The 27,015-nt window shown below is 37.4% G+C and overlaps 1 protein-coding gene across 1 annotated transcript in view; it reads right to left on the reverse strand.

Annotated features, from left to right (window-relative positions):
* LOC124605530 (ATPase family AAA domain-containing protein 5) overlaps positions 1-27,015 on the reverse strand; it is an 88,371-nt gene that overhangs the window by 37,981 nt on the left and 23,375 nt on the right. The window contains exons 4-5 of the mRNA XM_047137278.1: positions 18,998-19,596; positions 18,779-18,921 (exon numbers count right to left, since the gene is read on the reverse strand). Coding sequence (XP_046993234.1) covers positions 18,779-18,921; positions 18,998-19,596 — 742 coding nt within the window. The remainder of the gene's footprint in view (positions 1-18,778; positions 18,922-18,997; positions 19,597-27,015) is intronic.

A 27,015-nucleotide genomic window follows, 5' to 3' on the forward strand; every position in this document is an offset into this window, starting at 1 on the left:
ATCTTGCAACAAAAAATACCATTGCAAAACAAACAAATAGATTATTTCATATTTTATTTTTACAAGATAGATCAACATTTCACGAGATCAACCATTGCAAAACAAACAAATAGATTATTTCATATTTTATTTTTACACGATAGATCAACATTTCACGAGATCAACATTTCAAACATTTAAGTATTATGACAGATTAATGAAGATAAAGAAAATCACATGCAGTAAGATGATTCCAAACAAAAAAAAAAGAATGACTGGACTGAAAAAAAATGGAGCAAATAAAAAAGTCAATATGATGATATAAATGACACAGCAAAGGATTAGAGACAAGAAATTTACAGTTAAACAAGTTAACTACATAAAAATAATGATCGAAGTCAGTATGATCGAGATTTAAAAATAAATAATTTCGAAGCACCTGAAAGGATTCAAACCCTCAACTTTCTGCATGTCATGAATGTATCTTAACCACTATGCTACATCACTTCTCTGCAAAGCACTGTCATTTTTCAGGATTTAGAGCAGGAATGAAAATCCGTTTCTGTCGATTACTTGCAAACAAGTTCCTACTCTGATGAATGGTTGCAGGGTGATACCTGGGATCCAACCTACAGCACCGCATAAATAGTTTCAGAAAGTTGACTCCATCACATCGGTCCTTGTAAGGAGTGTGCTCAGAAAACTGATACCTGAACTTATAATTAGAAAATTGAAACTTATAATTAGTAGAAAACTGATAACTAAACTTATAACTGTAAAGCCACAATTCGGCACGTCAGCATAAACTTTAGAGCAGTACTTGCAAAGAAGTTGAAACACAATACGGTTGCCTCGGATATACCACTCACAGGACTAGACTAGCAAAGGCCGTGTTGATGCAGGGGACAGGTGTTGTACCTGCATCTCACATATTAATACGAAGTATTTATCAAGGTGATAACGACAGTTAACAGATAAAAAAGAGGTGAATGTAAATCTCAGTACGGTCAGAATCTCACTTCAGCAGTCTCAAATCTTCAATGGTACCTTAACTGCCACTGGACATAAAATGTCACTGTCCCACAACCAAATATTAGATTAAATAAATGCATATCTCCTAACACTCTGGCTCATTAACATCTTAGAACACAAAATGATACTCCTGAAAGGCAATGAAAGTCTTTTTGGCTAGTCAGTCATGAACACAAAAACCAATGACAGTGTTTCACGAAATCTGTTACATCAATGGTGGATGGAGCCCTGGGCATGTTTCACAAAGCCCTATGACTGACTTGGCAAGGGGTGGTAGATTCTTAGCCAGTGTGTGTGTCTGTGATCCCACATCTATAGTGATTCTACCAATTACTATTTGCCCATATACTTCTAAGGTTTTCAGCTATTTACTATTAGAAATCTCCCAACAAAATAGATACATCCCAGTCTAGACTGCAAAGTATGGTTGCTAAAGATATCCACAATAACATTCACAACAATTTTTAGGGTTTTGGGTAAGGTGCTGGTAAGGTAACTTTTTTTATTAGAACACTATGCAACACTGCTTTGTGCCAACACATAAGACCCCTATTTCCCTAGCATGGGACTATAAACAAATCTATTTTACTATTCTGAGTACTAATTCCCTTGTCACAGCACTGCAAAAAATCTATGACACTGAAACAGTCTTCTGACCGGTTTGATGCGACCCACCACGAATTCCTCTCCCATGCCAACCTCTTAATCTCAAAGCAGTAACTGCAACATACATCCTCAATTATTTGCTGGGTTTATTCCAAAAGCTGTTCTCCTCTACAGTTTTTACCCTCTACAGCTCCCTCCAGTACCATGGAAGTTATTCCTTGATATCTTAACATATATCCTACCGTCCTGTCCCTTCTTCTGGTTAGTATTTTCCATATATTGCTTTCCTCTCCAATTCTCCAGGGAACCTCCTCATTCCTACCTTATTAGTCCACCTAATTTTCAACATTCTTCTGTAGCACCACATCCCAAATGCTTTGATTCTGTTCCATCCTGTTCTGTTGGGGTTTTCCCCACAGTCCATGATTCACTACCATACGAAGCTGTGCTCCAAACGTACACTCCCACTAATTTACCCCTCAAAGTAAGGCCTATATTTGATACAAGTAAACTTCTCTTGGTCAGGAATGCCCTTTTTGCCAGTGCTACTCTGCTTTTTATGTCCTCCTTGCTCCAACCTTTGGTTATTTCACTACCTAAGTAGCAGAATTCCTTAATTTAATCTACTTCATGTTCATCAATCCTGATGTTACGTTTCTCACTTTTCTGATTTCTGGTATTTCTCACTGCTTTCAGCTTTCTTCGATTTACTCTAAATCCATATTCTGTACTAATTACACTGTTCATTCCAATCAGCAGATCCTGTAATACTTCTTCACTTCTACTCAGGATAGCAATGTCATAAGCAAATCATATAATTGATATCCTTTCACCTTGAAATTTAATTCCACTCTTCAACCTTTCTTTCAATTCCATCATTGCTCCTTTGATGTCTAGACTGACAAGTGGGGGAGAAAGACTACATCCCTGGCTTACACGCTTCTTAATCTGAGTACTTTGTTCTTCATCTCCCATTCTTATTAGTTTTAGTTAGGGCCTCGCTGCAATGGAGCACTTCCTTTCACGCCAATCACCTGCCACCCTACCTAAAACCTCTTTCCTCATTACCTTAGCCAGCTTCATCCTGGCTCACAACTTCTTCACTTTCGAAGGCCAGACATACTAACAATTAAAGGGAACAGCCATGGGCACCAGGATGGCCCCCTCGTACGCAAACCTATTTATGGGTCACTTAGAGGAAGCCTTCTTGGTTACCCAGGCCTGCCAACCCAAAGTTTGGTACAGATTTATTGATGACATCTTCATGATCTGGACTCACAGTGAAGAAGAACTCCAGAATTTCCTCTCCAACCTCAACTCCTTTGGTTCCATCAGATTCACCTAGTCCTACTCCACATCCCATGCCACTTTCCTTGACGTTGACCTCCATCTGTCCAATGGCCAGCTTCACACGTCCATCCACATCAAACCCACCAACAAGCAACAGTACCTCCATTATGACAGCTGCCACCCATTCCATATCAAACGGTCCCTTCCCTACAGCCTAGGTCTTCGTGGCAAACGAATCTGCTCCAGTCCAGAATCCCTGAACCATTACACCAACAACCTGAAAACAGCTTTCGCATCCCGCAACTACCCTCCCGACCTGGTACAGAAGCAAATTACCCGAGCCACTTCCTCATCCCCTCAAACCCAGAACCTCCCACAGAAGAACCCCAAAAGTGCCCCACTTGTGACAGGATACTTTCCAGGACTGGATCAGACTCTGAATGTGGCTCTCCAGCAGGGATACGACTTCCTCAAATCCTGCCCTGAAATGAGATCCATCCTTCATGAAATCCTCCCGACTCCACCAAGAGCGTCTTTCCGCTATCCACCTAACCTTCGTAACCTCTTGGTTCATCCCTATGAAATCCCCAAACCACCTTCCCTACCCTCTGGCTCCTACCCTCGTAACCGCCCCCAGTGTAAAACCTGTCCCATGCACCCTCCCACCACCACCTACTCCAGTCCTGTAACCCGGAAGGTGTACACGATCAAAGGCAGAGCCACATGTGAAAGCACCCACGTGATTTACCAACTGACCTGCCTACACTGTGAAGCTTTCTATGTGGGAATGACCAACAACAAATTGTCCATTTGCATGAATGGACACAGGCAGACAGTGTTTGTTGGTAATGAGGATCACCCTGTGGCTAAACATGCCTTGGTGCACAGCCAGCACATCTTGGCACAGTGTTACACCGTCCGGGTTATCTGGATACTTCCCACTAACACCAACCTGTCGGAACTCCGGAGATGGGAACTTGCCCTTCAGTATATCCTCTCTTCTCGTTACCCACCAGACCTCAACCTCCGCTAATTTCAAGTTGCCGCTGCTCATACCTCACCTGTCATTCAACAACATCTTTGCCTCTGTACTTCCGCCTCGACTGACATCCCTGCCCAAGCTCTTTGCCTTTACAAATGTCTGCTTGTGTCTGTGTATGTGCAGATGGATGTGTGTGTGTGTGTGTGTGTGTGTGTGTGTGTGTGTGTGTGTGTGTGTGCGCGCGCGAGTGTATACCTGTCCTTTTTTCCCCCTAAGGTAAGTCTTTCCGTTCCCGGGATTGGAATGACTCCTTACCCTCTCCCTTAAAACCCACATCCTTTCGTCTTTCCATCTCCTTCCCTCTTTCCTGATGAAGCAACCGTTGGTTGCGAAAGCTTGAATTGTGTGTGTATGTTTGTGTGTCTATCAACATGCCAGCACTTTTGTTTGGTAAGTAAAATCATCTTATTTAGAGGTACTTTTTTTTTTTTTTTTTTTTTTTTTTTTAAAGCATTTCTGAAACAGAAACTCGCCCATGGAGTAGAAGGGGTTGTCCAAAAGAAATTATTTTAAGCTGCATTTAAAACTTGATCTGCTACCTGCCACACACTTTTATGTTGCTGGGCAAATGATCAAAGATTTTTGTTGCTGAATAATGTACTCCTTTTTGAGCAACTGACAGCTTGAATAACAGATAGGAAAGGTCATTTTTCCCTCTAGTGTTGTATGTATGAACATCACTGTTCTTCGCAAATTGAGATGGATTATTTGTAATGAATTTCATTAGCGAATCTATGTACATAGTGCAGTTAAAATGCTTAACTCCTTCAAAAGGTGCCTACATTACGTCCTTGGGTGAGCACTATTAATTATTTTCACTGCTCTCTTTTGTGCAATCAATACTTTATGTCTTAGTGGCGAGTTACCCCAGAAGACTATTCCATGACATTACTGAGTGGAAATATGCAAAGTAAGTTAGGAGGCTTATCTGTTTATTACCAAGACTAGTCATTATACGAAGAGTGAAAGAAGCTGAACTTAGTTGTCTGAGAAGTCAGTAATATGCTTCTCCCAGTTCAAGTTGTCATCAATGTGAACACCAAAAAATTTGGAGAAATCTACCCTGTTAACTAAGTCCTGTTCATATGCTACATCAATTGTCAGTATGACTCTATTCTGTGTACAGAACTGGATATAGTGAATTTTTTCAAAATTAAGGGAGAGTCCATTTTCTGAGAACCACTTAGTAATTCTTTGAAAGACATCCTGAAAAGTATGATTCAAACCAGATGTGTGTATAGCCTTCAATTCCATAAAACCTGAGTTTTTCTAAGAGTGTGACATAATTCATACAGTCAAATGCCTTGTAGAGATCACAAAAAATACCAACTGACGATAATTTGTTATTTAGGGCTTGTACTGTTTGATGGGTAAATGTGTAGATAGCATTCTCAGTCGAGTAACCATTCTGGAATCCGAACTGTGACATGTTGAGTAAATTATTTTCCCTTAAATGTGAGACTACTCTTGAATACATAACTTTTTTGAATATATTAGAAAATGAAGTCAGCAATGAGATCGGTCTATAATTATTTAACTCAGTCTTTTCCCCTTTCTTATGAAGAGGTTTGACAATTGCATATTCCAATCTGTCTGGAAAAATTCCCTGTGTCAGCGAAGCATTACATATATCGCTAAGGACTCCACTTATTAAATTAGAACGACACTTCAAAATTCTGCTAGAGACTCCATCAACACCACATGAGCTCTTGTTTTTCAGTATATAAATAATTCCCTTAATTTCAGTGGGGTATGTTGGTGCTATTTCTAAAGGCCTAAAGTCCTGGGGAAATGACATTTTTACGAATTTTTTTGCTTCTTCAACTGAACCCCTTAACTCTATTTTTGCTGTTACAGTCAGAAAGTGATTGTTAAAAATACTTGCAACTTGTGAATTATCACTCACAACATCATCATTTAGCTTTATTGCAGTGGTATGCTGTGCACTGTCGGGCTGCCCCATTTCCCGTTTGACAATATCCCATATAGTTTTAATCTTATTATCCGCAATATTAATTTCTGTCAGAACACGTAAGCTTCTCAACTTCTTAATAACTTTCCTTAAAATATTACAGTATCTTTTGTAATAAGCAAGTAATATCAGATCCTGACTTATTCTGGCTTGTCCATATATTTCCCTCTTCCTCTTACACAATATCTTAATTCCCTTAGTAATCCATGGCTTACTAGACTTTGTAATGGCCTTTATGGATAACATTTCAGGAAAGAAACTCTCAAATATTGAGACAAATTTATGGTGGAATAAATTGAATTTGGCATCAGCATCATTTTCTGTGTATACTTCATCCCATTCTACCTCTTCTAGGCTGCACTTAAAGCTCTGTATCCTGTACGCATTAATAAGCCACCCTGCCTTGTATGAACCTGCTTGAATCCTTTAAGGTGCTATATATGTTATTTCCATTAACTGTGCATCACTATTCCCTCTTGGTTCTTGTACATATTGTTTATTACCTGTCTTTGTCTGTATCTTACGGCTATTTTTCTCAGAATTTCAAACATCTTGCACTATTTTACGCTGTCGAAGGCTTTTCCCTGGTTGACAAATCCTATGAACATGTCTTGTTTTTTCTTCAGTCTTCCTTCTGTTATCAACTGCAATGTTAGAATTGCCTCTCTGGTGCCTTTACCTTTCCTAAAGCCAAACTGACTGTAATCTAACATATCCTCAATTTTCTTTTCCATTCTTCTGTGCATTATTTGGTCAGTAAACTTGGATGCATGAGCTGTTAAGCCAATTGTGCAATGACAGTCAGATGGTACATTGCCGGGCTCGTAGATTCTACACACCAATGTGGAAAGTCATTTTGTTGTCATTTCCTCCAATAATTTTACAAATGCCGATGGAATGCTGTCTATCCCTCCTGCCTTATTCCCCAGAAATCATCAAAGCTGTTTTAAGTTCTAATTCTAATACTGAATCCCCTATCTCTTCTATATTGACTCCTGATTCTTCTCCTATCATGTCATCAGACAGGTCTTCCCCCTCATAGAGGCCTTCAATGTACTCCTTCCACTTGTCTGCTCTTCCCTCTGCATTTAATAGTGGAATTCACATTGCACTCTTAATGTTGCCACACTTGATTTTAATTTCAGCAAAGGTTTTTTTGACTTTTCTATATTCTTGAGTCAGTCCTTCTGACAATCATTTCATTTCAGATTTCTTCCCATTTTTCCTGTAGCCACTTCGTCTTAGCTTCTCTGCACTTCCTGTTTATTTCATTTGTAACTGACTTGTATTTCTGCAATCCTGGATTTCCTTGAATAGTTTTATACTTCCTTCTTACATTGATCAACTGAAGTATTGCTTGTGTTAATTAAGGTTTCTTTGGAGTTACCTTCACTGTAATTATGTTTCTCTCTCCAATTTCTGTGATTGTCCTTTTTTAAATGTACATTCCCCTTCAACTGAACTGCCTACTGAGCCATTTCTTATTGCAGTAACTATAGCTGTAGTGAACTTAAAGCTTATCTCCTTATTCCCTAGTACTTTCATATCCCACTTCTTTCCAAATTGATTTTTCCCGACTAATCTCAAACTTCACCCTACTCTTCATCAGTAGTAAATTGTGATCAGAGTCCATGATGTAACCTAACTGAAATCTTATTGTATCTCCCAGCCTTTTCCAAGAACACCACCTCCTCTTGTGATTCTTAAACAGTGTATTCGCTATTACTAGGTGAAATTTATTGCAGAAGTCATTTAATCTTTCTTTTCTTTCACTCCTAGTACCAAGCCCATGTTCTTCCATAATACTACTTCTACTCCATCCCCCGAACCACATTCCAATTGCCCAACAGTATTAGATTTTCATTTCCCTTTACATACTGAATTACCCATTCAGTAACCACCTCACATACTTTCTCTATCTCTTCATCTTCAGCTTGCGAAATCGGCATGTATACTTTCTCTATCTCTTCATCTTCAGCTTGCGAAATCGGCATGTATATCTAAACTTTTGTTGCTGGTGATGGTTTGCTGTCGATTCTGATGAGAAGAACCTTATCACTGAGCTGTTCACAGTAACAAACACTCTGCCCTACCTACCTATTCATAACGAATCCTACTCCTGTTATAACATTTTCTATTGTTGTTGATATCACCCTATACTCATCTGACAAGGATTTCTGGTCTTCTCTCTATTTCCTTTCACTGACCCACACTATATCTAGATTAAGCCTTCAGATTTCCCTTTCAGATTTTTTAGTTTCTCTACCACGTTCGAACTTCTGATATTCCTTGCCCCAACTTTTAGAATACTACCCTTTCATTGGTTATTCAATCTTTTTCTCATGGTTCCTTCCCCCTTGGCAATCCCTTCCCAGAGATCCGAATGGGGGAATTCCGGGATCTTTTGCCAATAGAGAAATCAGCATGACACTTTTTCATTACAGGCCACATGTCCCCTGCTGTTGTCGTCGTTATCGTTGTCACCATTGTCGTCATCTTCAGTCAAAAGACTGGTTTGATGCAGTTCTCCGTGCTACTCCATCCCGTGCAAGTCTCTTCATCTCCAAATAAATACGGCAACCTGCATTCATTTGAAGTTGGTTACTGTACGCATCTCTTGGTCTCCCTCTGTAATTTTTACCCTGCCACACATCACTCTATTACTAAATTCAAAATTACCTTAATGTCTCAGAATCTGACCTACTCGTATTAATCAATCCCTTCTTTTTGTCAAGTTATGCCACGAATTTCTTTTCTCTTCAATTTTATTTAGTACCTTCTCATTAGTTATGCAGTCTACCCAATTAATCTTCAGCAAGCTTCTGCACCACAACATTTCAAGATTTCTCTTCTTGTCTGAACTGCTTATCATCCATGTTTCACTTCTATGTAAGGTTACACTCAACACACACACCTCCAGAAAAAGATTTCTATACACTTAAATTTATAATTAATGATTAACAAAGCCCTTTTCTTCAACAACACTTTTCTTGCCATTGCCATTCTACATTTATGCCAAAATAGCAGAACTTATCTACTACGTTTAGTGTCTCATTTCCTAATCTAATTCCCTCAGTGTCACCTGATTTAATTCAACTACATCCCATCATCCTTGTTTTCCTTTTCTTAACTGTCATCTTATATCATCCTACTGAGACATTGCCTATTCCATTCAACTGCACTTTGTAGTGTAACATATCAGTTTGACGAAGTGATGTATTCCACAAGCATTTTTCTAATCAACAAAAGATGATTTCCCCTATAAAAAGTCATTTTCACAATGAATTAAACAATCTACTTGTATGTATGTTTTATTTACGTGCATGTATCTGTGTATCTGCAAGTGGGATGACAATAATCATCATACCACATTCGCAGTACTTGCTGCTTGAGAAGTTTATTCCATGTCTTTGCCCTTTGCCTCCTGCCTTGGAGACATGGTGTGCGTCATAAGGGATAAGAGAAAACTTGTAATATACACACACTCAACTGGAATCTCCAAAATAAGACAGAAGGTTTTCGGGTTTTGTCCTTATCAATGGTTTTGCGATGTTTCAACTAATGTAACACCTTTCTAATGCACATTTATTATAAACAAGCATATAATATACAAGAGACTGTCAATGTGAAACCAAGCACTGATTTCAAGAGTTGGATGTTTTTGTTTGTACTCTTACAACGTCCAGCAGTAATTGCAGCACTTCGAAAACAGAAGTTTGATCAGAAAATATTGGCGACTGTGCTGAGATAATAAGGTGAGGAAGATTAAATAGCACAAAGGCTAAGCTCCTGATCAATTTGACTTTGCCACCCGATACAACAGGAAAGGACGAGAGGAACATTGCAACTTCCAAGTCCTTTGCTGTCTCTGCCAGAATTACAATGTCACCAGAAAACTTCAAAGTTTTTCTATTTGTTTTCCCTGAACTTTGTGTCTCCATTTTTTTCCTTGCTTTACTTTACAGTTTGCTCAATGAACAGATTGAATAACATTGGGGGTAGGCTACAATCCAGTCTCACTCCTTTCTCAACCACAGATTCCTTTCACACAAGTACAGGTTGTACATGAATTTTCACTCCCTGGTACCTTCACAAATTAAAAGAGCATATCCAGTCAACAATGTCAAAAGCTTTCTCCAAATATACTAATTCTAAAAATATAGGTTTGCCTTCCCTTAACCTGGCTTAACATAAGTCGTAGGGTCAGCATTGTCCTGCGTGTTCCAACATTTCTCCAGAATCCAAACTGATCTCCCTGAGATTGGCTTCTACTACTTTTTCCATTCTTCTGTGAATAATTCATATCAGTGTTTTGCAATCATGACTTACAAACTGATAGTTTGCTAAGAGTCACATCTGTCAGCACTTACTTTATTTGGAATTCTTGTTAAATGCTTGAAATCTTGAGAGTATTTCTCCTGTCTCACATATCTTGCCCACCTGTGGAATAGTTTAGTCATGGCTGGCTCTCCCAGGGATATCAGCAGTTAAGAGGCTGAGGGCACGTCTATTGCAGGAGCCTTGTTTTGACCTTCAGTGGTCTGTCAAATTCTGTTCACAGTATTGTGTCTCCCGTCTCCATTCATTTACCTTCTCTTTCTTTTCTAACACTGGCTTCAAGTTCATTTCCCTTCTATAGCCCTTCGATATACTCCTACCACTATCAGCTCTGGTCACCAGTACTTAACCATTTTGCGCTTCCTGTCCATCTCATTTTTTTATTTTTTATTCCTTTTTGTCCTATCAATTTCCTGCATTTTTACATTTTCTCCTTTCATATCTATGGATTTCTATCATGCCTTGTTTTTTTTACCACTTTGATTCTGCAGCCATCACTATTACCCCTCTCAATGCTAATCCCATGTGTCTTCTGGTGTATTCCTTTCCCTGTTTGTCGCCTAATGCTGCCTTTGAAATTCTCAACAGCCTCAGGTACATTCAAGGTCCCTTCTCCAACCTTTTTGCAAATTCTTCAGTTCTTAACCAATAAAGTATGGTTCGAGTCCACTTTAAAACACATGTATGCATGCGTGTTTCACCTGACAATGTGAAAGCCTTGAAAAACTAGTTATATCTTATCCATTATACACATGAAAACAACATTTCACATTTTAATTTCCACTTGAAACGAGGTATGGACTTTGCAATAAGACAACATAAAAACATTGGACTGGCAATAATAAGGGTTGTGGCACTGGAAGTACACTACAGCAGACAACATTGGGTACATGCACTGTATGACAATGCAACTATTGGCAATAAATAGTCAAATTCAAACATCAAAGAGGGCCGGGAAGTACACAATGATAGTTTTGCTACAGCTGGGTAGGACAAACAGATCAAACGTAATCAAAATATTCAAGAATAAAGGTGAGGAACAGATTAACAAATTTTCTGTTGAGGGACCAGGAATGGTCCAATATGACTTGCTTCTCGAATTTTTTTTATCCATGCTGATACCCAAAAATTTGGGCAGATCAGAATAAGAACTCAGGTTCCTTGCATTTGCGGAACTATTACCTTAAGCATTTAGGCCATTCGAGATCACAAATGGAATCATGTCACATCTTCACTGTCATTGCTGTTTCCTTTCCACTTCCACACACAACATGCACAGGTACTCTCTGGGGCTATATAAGGATAATACTTCTGAAGGAATGAATCTGGTTGAAAAGCTACCCAGGGTTGTTAATATTGTTGCAAGCTGTGCTGCATGCATTATAGAGTGGTGTTCAGCACTGCTGGCTGGCATACTGTGTTGGCAGTTTAAATCTGATCACCCAAAAATATTTGTTAGTATTTATCATTTTTAGAAGGTTATTGAAATTTCTTATGCTGGAAATGTTTGGACATTATGGAATATTCTGTATCTGTATAAATACCAGCACACACTGATCAAGAAGCAGTCTCGTCCGTCTGTACATTGGTGTCCATAAATACACATGCTTTCAATGCTAAGTGTTGTACTTGACTGATGATCCTGTATCCTGATTTGGACTTGAATGCAGTTATGACGCGAAGAAAACATTTGGTGATAATCAGCAGCAAGTTCAGTTCACACAAGAACAATTTAAGATCACACCCAATGTTATGGGGAAATGACATAACCTTAGATAAATAATGTTTAGGCCAGAATGAGATTTTCACTCTGCAGCGGAGTGTGCGCTAATATGAAACTTCCTGGCAGATTAAAACTGTGTGCCGGAGCGAGACTGGAAATCGGGACCATTGTCTTTCGCGGGCGAACTTCGCAGGAGAGCTTCTGTAAAGTTTGGAAGGTAGGAGACGAAGTACTGGCAGAAGTAAAGCTGTGAGGATGGGGCGTGAGTCGTGCTTGGGTATCTCAGTTGCTAAAGCACTTGCCCGCGAAAGGCAAAGGTCCCGAGTTCGAGTCTCGGTCCGGCACACAGTTTTAATCTGCCTCGAAGTTTCAACGTTTTGGCCCTTTGCCGCATTGTGAATCCGAATATGACAGAAATCGACAAAATCTTATGTTTGCTGAAAGGAGTCACACAGAAAACATTTACCAAGCTCTTCTGTTAAAGGATGTCACTACAACAGAGGGATTAGTCAAACAGTGCCAGTGCAACGAGCAAACACAACAAAAAAGAATGGGACAAAAGGAAGGAAGTATGACTCCAGAACTGTGGCAGCTGTGGAAGATCACCACGGCCTCACCTGTCTCATACACCAGATGGTAAAAGAAGAGATACAGTAGTTTATGGCAGCCAGAAATGTCGGACTGAACACAAGAGATAGCAGCTATGAATGCCAGTATCATGTCAGGAGGAAACAGAGAATGTTGAACAATAAATCTTTAACACCCATCTCCACTACCAGTCAAACGCACCGAGAAGAATAGATTCCGCTAACTTGGACTTAATCCACCACCATCAAATGACAACTCAGCATCCGAATGATGCAGGTTCAACAAATACCTTCACCAAGTAAAAAGCTCCACAGAAGAACAGACATTTAGAGGACAACTTACCAGTCTGTTTCCAATGTGGATGGTTTGGACACGTGGGCTACTGCAAAGAAAATTGCAAGTGTTAAAAAACTATTACACCGCAAGATGTCAACCATCACACCAGTCCTATTCAATGTTTTAACAAAATGTAGTTGTGATGTTATTCTCAAAGGGGCTTCTGGTAGGCATCACAACCAGTCAGACTGTGGAAGAACAGAGCTCCAGACTGACAAAGCTATTACACCATGCACAGATAACAAAAATTGCTCTGGGCGTTTGTTGTTGATGTTATTCCGCAATCTTCAGGACAAGTTCCAGACATCAGTCTAGAAGCTCAGTTAAACAGTGAATCTGGACAATACTTAGAAAGACAATGTGAATCATCAGGACCAAGAAAGCAAGACAGCTGGCTTGCATATGGTCCCTGAACGCCATGGAGCAAGACAGAGAGCCCTATAATGTCAAATACTGGTGAGTGAGGTACACTCCTCAAGACCCGGTAGGTTTTTTTTACATTGGTAGAAAGTGAGACTATCAGAAAAGTTACTAAAACATCTAGATGACAAAACCGCAGATGTCATTCATGTCATTCGTGTGAAGTCCCACTACAGAGCTGAGGGACAAACGATGGAGCTTCTCGTTCAAGGAAACTGAATGCTATCTCAATGATCACAAAGCTTCAATGGGAGGGGCTACCTATAATGCTCAGCATAGTGAAAAGTATGTGACTACATGACCCAAATGCTAGGATCCTAAAGCATTGCCATACAGAGGACCACTGATAAGACCAAAATCTAGGATTCTGCAATTGACTCCAATGAAAACTTCTGAAAAAATGGGTCACTGTTCCTCCAGGAGAGGGACATGGCCCCAAAATTTGCTGCATGCACTGTAGAATAGCGCTTAGAATTGCTGGTGGGTCAACTGTACAAATCTGATCAACAGGAAATATTTGTTATTTAGTACTTATCATTTCCAGAATGTACGAGTAACTTCTGCTTTTTGAAATGTTTGCATATTCGGGAATACTCCATGTTTGTTTAAAGAGCAACACTCTCCATTCAGGGGACAGTTCGGTTCAGTTCGTAAGTTGGTGTCCATAATAAATGTGCTTTCAGTGCTAAATGCTATACTTCCTTGATGATCCGTCTTTCAGATTTGGACTTGACTGTGAAGCCTTTCATATCATGACATGCAGTTCCTTCTGTTAATAAATGTTAATACTGAACAGGATATAAAATCTGTTAAATCTGAGCTCAAGAGGGTAATCAATAAGTCAAAAATTGATTATTTTAGGACACTCCTCAAAGTCATTCACTGGACTGATGTTTACAGTGGTCATGGCATGAATGAAAAATATAACACTTTTGCTAATAAAGTGCTTACCAAGATTAGAGAAAAGTCTACAAAGAAGCCATGGATTACTCAAGGAATAGGGGTATCTTGTAAAACAAAAAGAAAACTTTATCTGTCAATCCGAAACAATTCCGATGATGATGCTATAGCACATTACAAGAAATACTGCAAAATATTAAAGACTGTAACACAGACATCAAAGCAAACGTATAACAAGGAAAAGATAGTCATATCAGATAACAAAATAAAGACAATATGGGATATAGTGAAGGAGGAGACCGGTAGAACCAGACATGAAGAGGGGCAAATAGCATTAAGAGTAAATGATACATTGGTGACAGATGTGTATAGTGTCGCAGAACTTTTTAACAAACATTTTATAACTGTTACTGACAAGATGGGGTTGTCAGGTACTGTAGATGCTGCTATGGAATACCTCATACCAGACATTTCAAGTAACTTCCATAATATGAATTTGACCCTCACTACCCCCGCAGAAATAATGTCCATCATAAAAATATTTAAAATCAAAAACATCTAGTGGGTATGATGAAATATCAATAAAGCTAATTAAATAATGTGATTCTAAGTTAAGTAACATATTAAGCTATCTGTGTAACCAGTCGTTTATCAGTAATATATTTCCTGAATGGTTAAAATATGCTGAATTTACGCCACTGTTTAAAAAGAGAGATAAAGAAATAGCATCAAATTTCTGTCCAATTTCGCTTTTGCCAGCATTCTCAAAAATTTTAGAAAAGTAATGTACAATCAGTTTTATAACCATCTTATCTCAAATAACATACTGTCAAAGTCATAGTTCGGATTTCTAAAGGGTTTGATCTTGAGAAGGCTAAGATGGGGTTGTCAGGTACTGTAGATGCTGCTATGGAATACCTCATACCAGACATTTCAAGTAACTTCCATAATATGAATTTGACCCTCACTACCCCAGCAGAAATAATGTCCATCATAAAAATATTTAAAATCAAAAACATCTAGTGGGTATGATGAAATATCAATAAAGCTAATTAAATAATGTGATTCTAAGTTAAGTAACATATTAAGCTATCTGTGTAACCAGTCGTTTATCAGTAATATATTTCCTGAATGGTTAAAATATGCTGAATTTACGCCACTGTTTAAAAAGAGAGATAAAGAAATAGCATCAAATTTCTGTCCAATTTCGCTTTTGCCAGCATTCTCAAAAATTTTAGAAAAGTAATGTACAATCAGTTTTATAACCATCTTATCTCAAATAACATACTGTCAAAGTCACAGTTCGGATTTCTAAAGGGTTTGATCTTGAGAAGGCTATCTACATTAACAGTGAAAATGTGCTCAATTCATTAGATAAAAATTGCAGGCAACTGGCATGTTTTGTGATCTGTCAAAGGCATTTAACTGTGTAAATCACAATATCCTTTTAAACAAATTAGAATATTATAGTGTAACAGGAAATGCTGCAAAATGGTTCAAATCTTATATCTCCAGCAGGAAACAAAGGGTGTTATTACGAAAGAGACACGTATCAAGCACCATCCAACTGGGAACTAATTACCTGTGGGGTCCCAAAAGGTTCCATTTTAGGGCCCTTACTTTTTCTTGTGTATATCAATGTCCTTTTATCAGTAACATTACCAGATGCCAAGTTCGTTTTTTTTGCCGATGACACAAACATTGCAATAAATAGCAAATCAACTGTACTCTTAGAAATATCAGCTAATAAAATACTTGTGAACATTAATCAATGGTTCCTAGCCAATTTTTTGTCACTAAACTTTGAAAAAACACACTACATGCAGTTCAGAACTTGTAAGGGGTGTCCCACAAGTATATGCCTAACATACGATGACAAGCAGATAGAAGAAGTGGACAGTGTTAAATTATTGGGATTACAGCTTGATAATAAATTCAACTGGGAAAAGCACACCACAGAACTGCTGAAGCATCTTAACAAATCTCTATTTGCTAATCGAATTGTGTCAGACATAGGGGATATAAAAATGAAAAAGCTGGCATACTATGCTTACTTTCATTCCATAATGTCGTATGGGATTATTTTTTGGGGTAATTCATCAAGCCAAGCTAAAGTTTTGTGAGCACAAAAACATGCAGTAATATATGTGGTGTGAACTCAAGAACATCCTGCAGAAGCCTGTTTAGGGAACTAGGGATACTAACTACTGTTTCCCAATATATTTATTCCTTAATGAAATTTGTCATTAAAAAAGGTGTGCATTATTCAGGAACACACATTTTCAATAACTTGCCAGCAGCCATAAAAAGCTTAACAACCAATGGAATTCAGTTTAAGAGAAGCCTAAAGGATTTATTGGTGGCCAACTCCTACTCCATTGATGAATTTCTCAGTAGAACCAACTGATTTGTGTGTATGTATATATAAGTACAATATAACTTCTGCGTAATTTCAGTGCAGTAATGTGTTCATTGTAAATAAGTATTATAGTAGTTGTATTACACGTTTATTACCTTATAAATAAATAAATAAACTTTATTTTAAATTCAGTGCATTAGTATTTGTAAAATGATACTTTCATATAGTGTTCATTAAAAAATGACGATCATTCCAATTGGGATCTGTGGAAAGTTACATTAGCTTATTTGTTTGAGTTGTAAATATTTGTCATGTATTGTTGTTTTTCTGACATGTTCTACATCCTGGAGGACCTCCTCACTATAGATCAATTTGAATTAAAGTAAATCGAATCTGACCTCATCTAACAAGATGAAAATATCCTTGGAAACATTGGAATCAGTGAATGAATTTATTAAGACAGTTACCAATGTAGTAGTAATCTACTGTGATAACTGAAATTTTTTGTCAGGACAGCAATTTCAATGAATGTTCCATTTTTCTACCCTCTTCACATTGCAACTGGATATGTAAGAGAACATTCATACAGAATGTGGTAAGATTACACTCACAAGAAAGAAGTTCATACAAAAGGGTGTCCCTTATTAAACTGGTATGCCTGAAGTACTGGTTAATCATCTCTAGTCAAATTGCTTGTGAAGTGGCAACACTATCTCTTATAAAGATGCAACTAAATGTTTTTTGACATTACTATTAGCTATTCTTTTTTAGTTAGTTCATTGTTACTTGAATCTGAGGCAGGATGTGTACCAGTTTTACGTGGGACACTCTGTATAATTAAATAATCTTTTCACATCTGATATAATTAGTCGGATTTCACAGCAGTCATATATAGACTCCAACTAGTAACAGGTGTACATTCTTGGGCATATGGCATATGGCTGACCTTCACTAACATTTCTTCTTCCTGACATTTCATCAGCATGTCTCTTAACATTTTCATGGGTTTTCAAGCACCGATTGCTCTGCTGATGTACACTTTAATTCGCATTTTCACACCAAAGGGTGGTTCTGCATTTTCTGATTTGGTGGCTTTCTAGAAAGCTGTCCACTACCAACCTGCATTTAAGTTGGTCAGAGGTGAATCACATATATTATTGTTTCATGGTCTACCATAGTTATTACGTTTATGTATCACAATTGCTTCCTAAGTATGATGCGCACGTCTACCAATTTCTTTCGTGTCCCTAAAGTCTTGTGTTAACTGATGTTTTAGTCATGTCAATGCAGTCTTTTCCTCAGTAACATGATGTATGGCACACAAATGATGTTGCATGTGGCTTACACTTAACTTTTGGCAACCTGAAAAATTGACTTGACCTTTACAGTGACCCTGCATTCTACATTGTCTTGAATCCATCTTACATACTGATATTTAGAACCATCTACACAATTCTTTACTTCTACCAACCCTTCAACTGCATTTTGTAGCTATGACTCACATTCTAACATTCTAAAACATGCCCACCCATTTTCTCTCTTCAATTTATTATATTCTTTTTTGGCATATTTTCATTGGGGGGGGGGGGGGGGGGAGGAGACTTCTTTACCATCAAGTAGTGAAATGTGTTTGTTATAAACGCTTTTCACACCAAGACAAACGGGGTCACTAATATAAAAAAAAAGTCTTCTGGAAGAGATTCCATGCCTTACAAATTGAATTTAATCGTCTAAAATTTTATTCATATTGCACAATACACTGGAGACTCAGAGATCAAAGTGCTCAAAGATCACATTACCTTAACTGGAGGAACTCAACTGTTTAACAGGAACTCACCATCCAGTATGTGGCAATCAAAGTCTTTGTGTCATCACTGTCAACAGTTATAAACCTCATCACCTGCTAACAGTAAGTGCAAACTAAACACAACTGCCAAAAATGAAATATTAAATGTTGGTAAACAATATAGTACGGACAAAAATCAAAACGTGCCATACTGCCTGTCGTCCTAAATCCACAACGGTCTATCATAGCATTTAATATGGAATATCATCTTTCCTTCAAAAGTAACATTCCTTTTCCAAATTTCAATTTTACTTCATTCAGTCATATAGTATATGTGTACTTCCTAAATATTCTAATTTTTGTAAGAAACTATTACACTATAGAAAATAAAATCTACACAAACTTACTTCAAATCCTAGTTCATTGGCTACTGCATACACAGAACTTGTTTTTCCAGAACCATGTGGACCCAACAATATAGCTGCTTTGTTAAAATCAGAACCACCACTTGATTCTGAATATTCAAATTCCTCATCACTACTTGAAGCACCTGTGGAAATAATGACAACTTTTAATACAAAATAAATACTACTTTTACAAAAATGTCAAAATAATTCAGAATATACCATTTCTTATTTTTTTATTTTGCTTTTTTGTATCCCTGCTACGCAACTTCCAACTTTCAAGCCACTTCTTCAGTTGCACAGCCATCCTTTTTGTGCCTAACACTTCATTGCTATTTACTGGCTTGTATTTTTCACACCAGCTGATAGCTGGTTCAGGGTCATTTATTTTTTGAAGTTGTTGTATTTCATGCTGTTTTGACTTTCTGTTCCTAAGTCTTTTCTTCTTTTTCCTTATGTCAGTAATTTGTTCTTTGTTATCACCTCCTTTCCCCAAAATGTATTTATTTGTCAAATTTTTGAATAACCTACGAACTGGTAAATCCGAGTTCTGTGATTTAATGTCTGATACAATTTTGCACAAAATATCACAAGGGAATGTGTGCTTTTCTCTACAGTTTACGATGACACGATCTTTATTAACTTCAACAAGTTCTCTTAGTAACCAAATCTTGCTGCCGTAATTTGGTTCATTCAATTCTTGTACACCACTCTTTAATGGCAAAACAACACAAGGCAGCTTCCAAATATCTTCACTGTCCAGCTGCTGAATGTGAGAGATGGCAGGAAATGTAGGCAAAGCTTGTTCCTGTTCTTCTGCACTGAAAAACACACACATTTTAATTAATCAGACTGCCAAGTGCACAATTAACTATTACATGCACATTTGTATATTGAGACTGACCTTACTTTAGGAATTTGCTTCTAAATAATATAGCTGGTCATGGGCTTATGGCTTAACAAGCCTTTATTAAAGGAGTGGAAAAACAAGTCACCATGAACCATGTTCAAACCTCATCAGGTGTTCTCTTCACTGACAACAGAGGCTCAAAATAGTAATAGTAATAGTAGTAGTAGTAGTAGTAGTAAAACTCTGGCTAAACCAGTTCCAAGCCCAGTTGAGAAAGGAGGAGGGGGAGAAGTAACACCTCATTAAAAAACCTTGGTTCACCCAACCCGCGTGATTTAGATGGAACCAAATTACAAGCAGAATGATTCATACAAGTAATATTAACATTATTCCAGGTGGTCAATCCATTCACCCTGTGGCCACAACCAAGATATCTGATTCTGGGGAGCTTGGGCTCGTATGACAGAGGAAGTCTGAGTTCTCTGGTAAATTTCCACGATAATCTCACACATATATTGGCACTTTTAACATCCAAACACTTGTTCAGACTGGTAAGTTACAGAATCTTAATACAGAACTCAACACATAGGCAATTCAAGTCCTTGCACTTCAAGAGACTTGATTCACCAATTTGGAAACAACAGATTACAACTACTGTATCTTTAAAAGCCAAACAGATAAGAAAATATGCAAAGGAGCTGTATTATTTGACATGGCCTTTTTTGTGAATAAGGACACCCTTGACTCTGTTACAGATGTAAATCAAATCAGCAACAGGCTAATGTCCATGCGAATTAAGCACAATAACAAAACATATACAACTGTTAATGTTCACACACCTACCTACACTGACAACAACAAAAAAACCTTAAGACAGAAAAATTTTGGGAAAAACTTGAAGCTTAAATGTCCAAAATTCCGAAGGATGGTGTAAAAATTGTTCTTGGTGATTTCAATGCGCAAATTGGCAAAGAGAGGAAATATATATATATATATATATATATATATATATATATATATATATATATATATATATATATATATATAAACAGTCAGCAATTACCCTGAACACTAATTTCATGAACAAGAATGGTGTCAGGCTCATTCAGTTGTGCCAACAAAACAAACTAAAAATCAAATCAACATCACTTCGAAAGAACTCTAAGAAACAAAAAAAGTGGCGATCCCTGATCCTTCGGATAGGTAAATTTCAAATACACCATGTTGCAGTCTCCTATGATTTCCAAAAAGAAATACATGATGTTCAAGTCCGCATAGGGGTAAATATAGGTTCTGACCACTATCTTACCAGAGTCAAAATTAAACTCACAACAAAAACGAAACACCAAAGGAAAATACCACTAATTCCCAAATTTGGTTTGAAAAAAATCCAAGAATCAAAAATTACAGAAGTACGGGAAAAACGACCTACAAACAAATGAAGAGATTTTTGAACAAAAATTATACAGAAAGCAAAAGCACTGGTCGCATTTAAGAAAAAATCCAAACACCCATGGTGCAATTCAAATTGTGACAATGCAATACAAGAGGCAACGAATCCCCTTAAAACACAATTGTGACGAATCAGAAACCAAACAACAAATTTTTCAAAGTCAGAAAACAAACAGCTAAAACACTTAGACAAACTAAAAGAAAATATTTTAATGAACAGCTAAACTAAACTGAAGATGATTTTAGGAACCACAAAACACACGACTTTTATAAAACGTTTGCAAATCAAATCAAAGGATACACTCCATGAAACCTCCATTTCAGGAAACAAAATGGAAAACTGGCAATAACTAACAAAGAAAATTGTCAAGAATTAGGCAAATATTTCTCAAAACTTCTAAATTATTCACAAAAGAAATCAATCAAATCATCCAAGAAATTCGGCAGACAGAAAATATTCAAAATTTTCAAATATGTGTGAATTGCTAAGGGATGAAACTGCTTAGGTCATTGGTCCCTAGACTTACACACTACTTAAACTAACTTATACTAAGAACAACACACACACCCACGTCCGAGAGAGGACTCGAACCTCCACCCGAAAATCGATCAAACAAACACTGTCAGAAACAAAACCAAAAATTAAATTCATAGACAAAATTTTGGAACCATTCTCATTTAAAACAGGAGTAAGACATGGAGATGGGAACTGCCACTATTATTCAACATATTTTTCAACAAAGTAATGAAAGAATGGGAAACTGAACTAAAAAAATAAAACTTCTGGAAGCAAATTGAACTAGGGAGAGGTCAAGGAACACTGAATGTTCCATATTTAGCATTTACAGATGACTTAGTGATTCTAATTGACAGTGACGAAACATCAGTAGAACAAATCGAAACTCTCAAAGAATGTGCTGAGCAGGTTGGCCTGCAAATCTTCTTTAACAAGACTAAATTCATGCGATCGAAGTTAGATATTCTGCAATTTAAAACAAATTATGGTGAAATCAACAAAGTCAAACACTAAGTATCTTGCAGAAATTAATCAACCCACAGGACTTGAAAAACTAACACAATAAAATAGATTGCAGAAAATCAAGAAAGCTTCGGACTTGTTTCAAATTGATATAACAAAAAATGCCTGTCAAAAGGCACCAATATCAGACACTACAACCCAGAAATCAAACCGAGAGTCACGCAGGCAAGTGAAACACACTCACTGAATTGAAAACTAGATTTACAAGAAATTAGGAAAGTAGAGAAAACGATTATTGGATAAATTCTGGGACCACCGTACACACAAGATGGATACAGACTGCAAACTATCAACACAACAGAAAAAGTATCCAACATCGAAACTGACGTCAGAAAGCGACAAATGAAGTTCTATGGCCACCTAGGCAGATTACCCGGGAACAGAGTAAATAAACGTCTATTGGACTATGTGACATCACTTAAAGCATCAATATCCTGGGTAACTTAAGTTAAGAAGGATTTACAAAAATAAAAATTGATGTAATAAACATATCAGACAGGGGTACATTCAGAAGCAAAATTTATAAGTTGAAGTTTTCTCCAGAGATGGAACCAAAACCATACCGACCAAAATGGACCGAAGAAAGAAAGCCTTGGGGAGAAAATTAAGATATACTGGGAAACAAATAAGAACCATAAGAAAGGTTGAAAGTCACTTTTTCTCTGAAAAAGGTTGCACTTCGACATACAACGTGTGTTTATACAATGAAACGATATGATACTGTTTTTGACAGTGCTACCAATACAAATAATTAATTTAACCTTTACAACACAGCATAAAATCTTAAGCAATAAAAACATTTTATAAAAAGACATGACTGGAAAATTTCTGAATCCACTGTGGGGATTATGACAAAGCATGCATTGTAGGCCTTCTGGAATCGCACTTGAGGAACGAAACATAGTCCCTGGAAAAAGATGGACAGAGTAAAATGACCTAAAAATGTGGCAACAGGCATAAGGAACAGGCCAAGAAATTCTTCTGACAGCTTTGTTATTAATGTAAAAAATAGTTTTGACCTGTTGCCTCAGTCAGAAACTGATGAGCCTCTCACAGAAGTAGATGTAGACAGGGCTCAACAAGCTTTCAGAAGCAAATTGAATAAGAATGTAGGGAAGTCTGCAGAGAGAAAGAAAGTCTTGTTGCTAGGTAGTTCGCATGCTAGGGAGTGTGGGCCAACTTCTGCAGGATGAATTAGGGTCAGAATACCAGGTCACAAGTTTTTTCAAACCTAGTGCTGGACTGGGGCAGGTTACAGAGGATTTAGGTTCACTATGTAGAGGCTTTACTAAGGAAGACACCGTGGTTATTGTGGGTGGGCCGGGCAACAGTATTGACAGAGATCCGGGGTACAGCATAGAGTGTGACCTGGCAAAGATTGCATTAACATCGAGTCATACCAGTGTTGGGTTTTTGTCGGTTCTGGAGTGCCACGACTGACTTCATTTGAGCTCTTCTGTCAGGAGAGTTAATTTGGAGTTGGAACGGCTACTTGGATATGGTGCAGGGTCACACATTGGTGTGGTTCCTGTTGATTCACTCTGTAGGTGGGACTATACTATAGATGGCCTACACCTCAACAAGAAAGGGAAGGGTAAACTGGCTGGGCTGATATCAGGATATTTAAAGGGGGGAGGAACTACATCTCATGGTGGAAACTCTTTTTTAGTGTAAGATCAGTGTCCAGTGGGAAACTCAGCCAGCCAAGTACTAAAGATGTTAAAAAAGTTCAAGATACTCACGAAAGTAAAGTGAAAAATAATGTTAGTATATTTCATCAAAACATTGGGGGATTGAAGAATAAAATTGATGAGCTTCTGCTTTGTTTAGAAGATATAGAAACTGAGAATGTAATAGATGTACTATGCCTGACTGAGGATCACATTGTCACTGATATGCAAAAGGTTAGCATCAATGGGTACAAATTAGCTGCACATGTAAGTAGAGATAATATGATGAGAGGAGGAGTTGCCATATATGTCAAAAGCTTCCACAGTGTAAAAAATTTAGAAACTAAAAATTTTTGTGTAGAGCAACATATGGAAGCATGTGCCACTGAACTAAAACTAAATGATGCCGCTTTCATAATTGTAACAATGTATAGGTCTCCCTCAGGGAATTTCCAGCTATTTCTAGAAAACTTTGATGCTTTGTTGTGCTATCTGTCGGACAGGGGGAAGCAAATTATCATTTGTGGGGATTTCAATGTTGATTCCCTGAAAGAGTGTAATAGGAAGAATGACCTTGTAGCATTACTCAGTTCTTTCAATTTGAGCTCCGTCATTGATTTTCCTACTCGGATAACAAAGAACAGCAGGACATTGATAGATAACTTTTTTATAGACCAAGATAAGTTTAAAGACATAAATGTTTATCCTGTTGAGAATGGTCTTTCAGATCATGGTGCACAGCTAGTTACAGTACATGACATAGCTCCATGCAGTATATCAAATCAGAATTTTCAAGGCAGTGCGTTCAATTAACAATATAAATATTGCAAACTTTAGGGAAAGCCTACAGCAGCTAGACTGGGATGAACCGTATAAGGAACCCGATGCAAACTTGAAACATAACTTATTTCACGATACATTTTTAAGGGTATTTGAAAATTGTTTTCCCAAGAAAATAGTTAAACATAATTCCAAGAAAACATATAAAAAAAACCCTTGGCTAACTAAAGGAATAAGAATATCTTGCAACCGTAAAAGAGAACTGTATCTAACAGCAAGAGGGAGTACTGACCCCAAAATTGTTCAATATTATAAAAACTATTGTGCGGTACTAAGAAGTCCAGAAGCATGTGTATCATGTCTGAGATCAGTAACTCTGATAATAAAATTAAAGCAATTTGGAATATTACTGAAAGGGAAACAGGGCAACCAAGAGCACAGGAAGACTTTAGTGCCATAAAACTGAATGACAAGTGTACTAACAAACAATCAGAAATTGAAAATATTTGCAATAATCATTTTTTACATGTTGTGGAGAAAATACGATCTAGATCTTCACTAGAAGAGGCAGGGCTACTAATAGAAGACGCCATACCTGTGCAGTTTGAAACAACTGTATTTCCACCAACCTCTCCCTCTGAAATCAGTAAAATAATAAACTCACTGAAAAGTAAAAGGTCTTACGGAATTGATGGCATTTCCAGCAAGGTACTTAAAGCTTGTTCCCCATAGATAAGTAGGATTCTCAGCCACGTATGTAATAGCTCTTTGGAGCAGGGTGTTTTCCCCGATAGACTGAAATATGCCATTGTAAAACCATTGCATAAAAAGGGGGATACGTCGGATGTCAACAACTACCACCCAATCTCTCTTCTGACAGCTCTATCAAAAATTTTTGAGAAAGTAATGTATTCAAGAGTAGCCTCCCATATTTGTAAAAATAAAGTACTAACAAAATGTGAGTTTGGTTTTCAGAAAGGCTTTTCAACAGAAAATGCTATATACGCTTTCACTGATCAAATATTAAATGCTCTGAATAACCGGACATCATCCACTGGTATTTTTTGTGATCTCTCAAAGGCCTTTGATTGTGTAAATCATGGAATTCTTTTAGATAAGCTAAATCATTATGGTTTGAGGGGGGCAGTGCACAAGCGGTTTAATTCATACTTAACTGGAAGAACGCAGAAAGTTGAAATAAGTGGTTCATGTAATGTTAAAACAACAGCTGATTCCTCAAACTGGGGGGCTAGCAGGTACGGGGTCCCACAGGGTTCGGTCTTAGGTCCTTTACTGTTCTTGATATACATTGATGACTTACCATTCCACATTGATGAAGATGCAAAGTTAGTTCTTTTTGCTGATGATACAAGTATAGTAATAACATCCAAAAACCAAGAACTAAGTGATGTAATTGTAAATGAGGTTTTTCACTAAATTATTAAGTGGTTCTCAGCAAATGGACTCTCTTTAAATTTTGATAAAACACTGCATATACAGTTCCGTACAGTAAATGGCACAACTCCAATAATAAATATAGACTTTGAACAGAAGCTAAGGTAGAATTTTCAAAATTTTTAGGTGTGTCCATTGATGAGAGGTTAAACTGGAAGCAACACATTGATGGTCTGCTGAAACGTCTGATTTCAGCTACGTATACTATTAGGGTTATTGCAAATTTTAGTGATAAGAATCTCAGTAAATTAGCTTACTATGCCTACTTTCATTCACTGCTTTCGTATGGCATCACATTCTGGGGTAATTCATCGTTGAGTAGAAAGTATTCATTGTTCAAAAACGTGTAATAAGAATAATTGCTGGTGCCCACCCACGGTCATCCTGCAGACATCTATTTAAGGATCTAGGGATCCTCACAGTATATATATTCACTTATGAAATTTGTTGTTAATAATCCAACCCAGTTCAAAAGTAATAGCAGTGTGCATAGCTATAACACCAGGAGAAAGGATGATCTTCACTATGCACGGTTAAATCTGACTTTGGCACAGAAAGGGGTAAATTATGCTGCCACAAAAGTCTTTGGTCACCTACCAAACAGCATCAAAAGCCTGACAGATAGCCAACCAAAATTTAAAAATAAATTAAAAGAATTTCTAGTTGACAACTCCTCCTACTCATTGGCTGAATTTTTAGATACAAATTAAGGGAGGGGAAAAAAACCAACTTAAACATTAGTGTCATACAATAATTTGTGTAATGTAATATCTTGTACAGACATCTTTTATTAACCTGACACGTTCCACATCATTACGAAGTGTCGTATTCATGATCTATGGAACAAGTATTAATCTAATCTACTACACAGAAAAAGAAGTAAATCTGAGGCATAAACACAAGTCTTTCTATGGTGGATCAAGAACATTTAACCTCAATCTCTCATTGACTGCCCATGAATAATGGAAGGGATAAAAAGATAACCATCACAGCA

The sequence above is a fragment of the Schistocerca americana genome, chromosome 3 (assembly GCF_021461395.2).
Source record: "Schistocerca americana isolate TAMUIC-IGC-003095 chromosome 3, iqSchAmer2.1, whole genome shotgun sequence".
Lineage (NCBI taxonomy): Eukaryota > Metazoa > Arthropoda > Insecta > Orthoptera > Acrididae > Schistocerca > Schistocerca americana.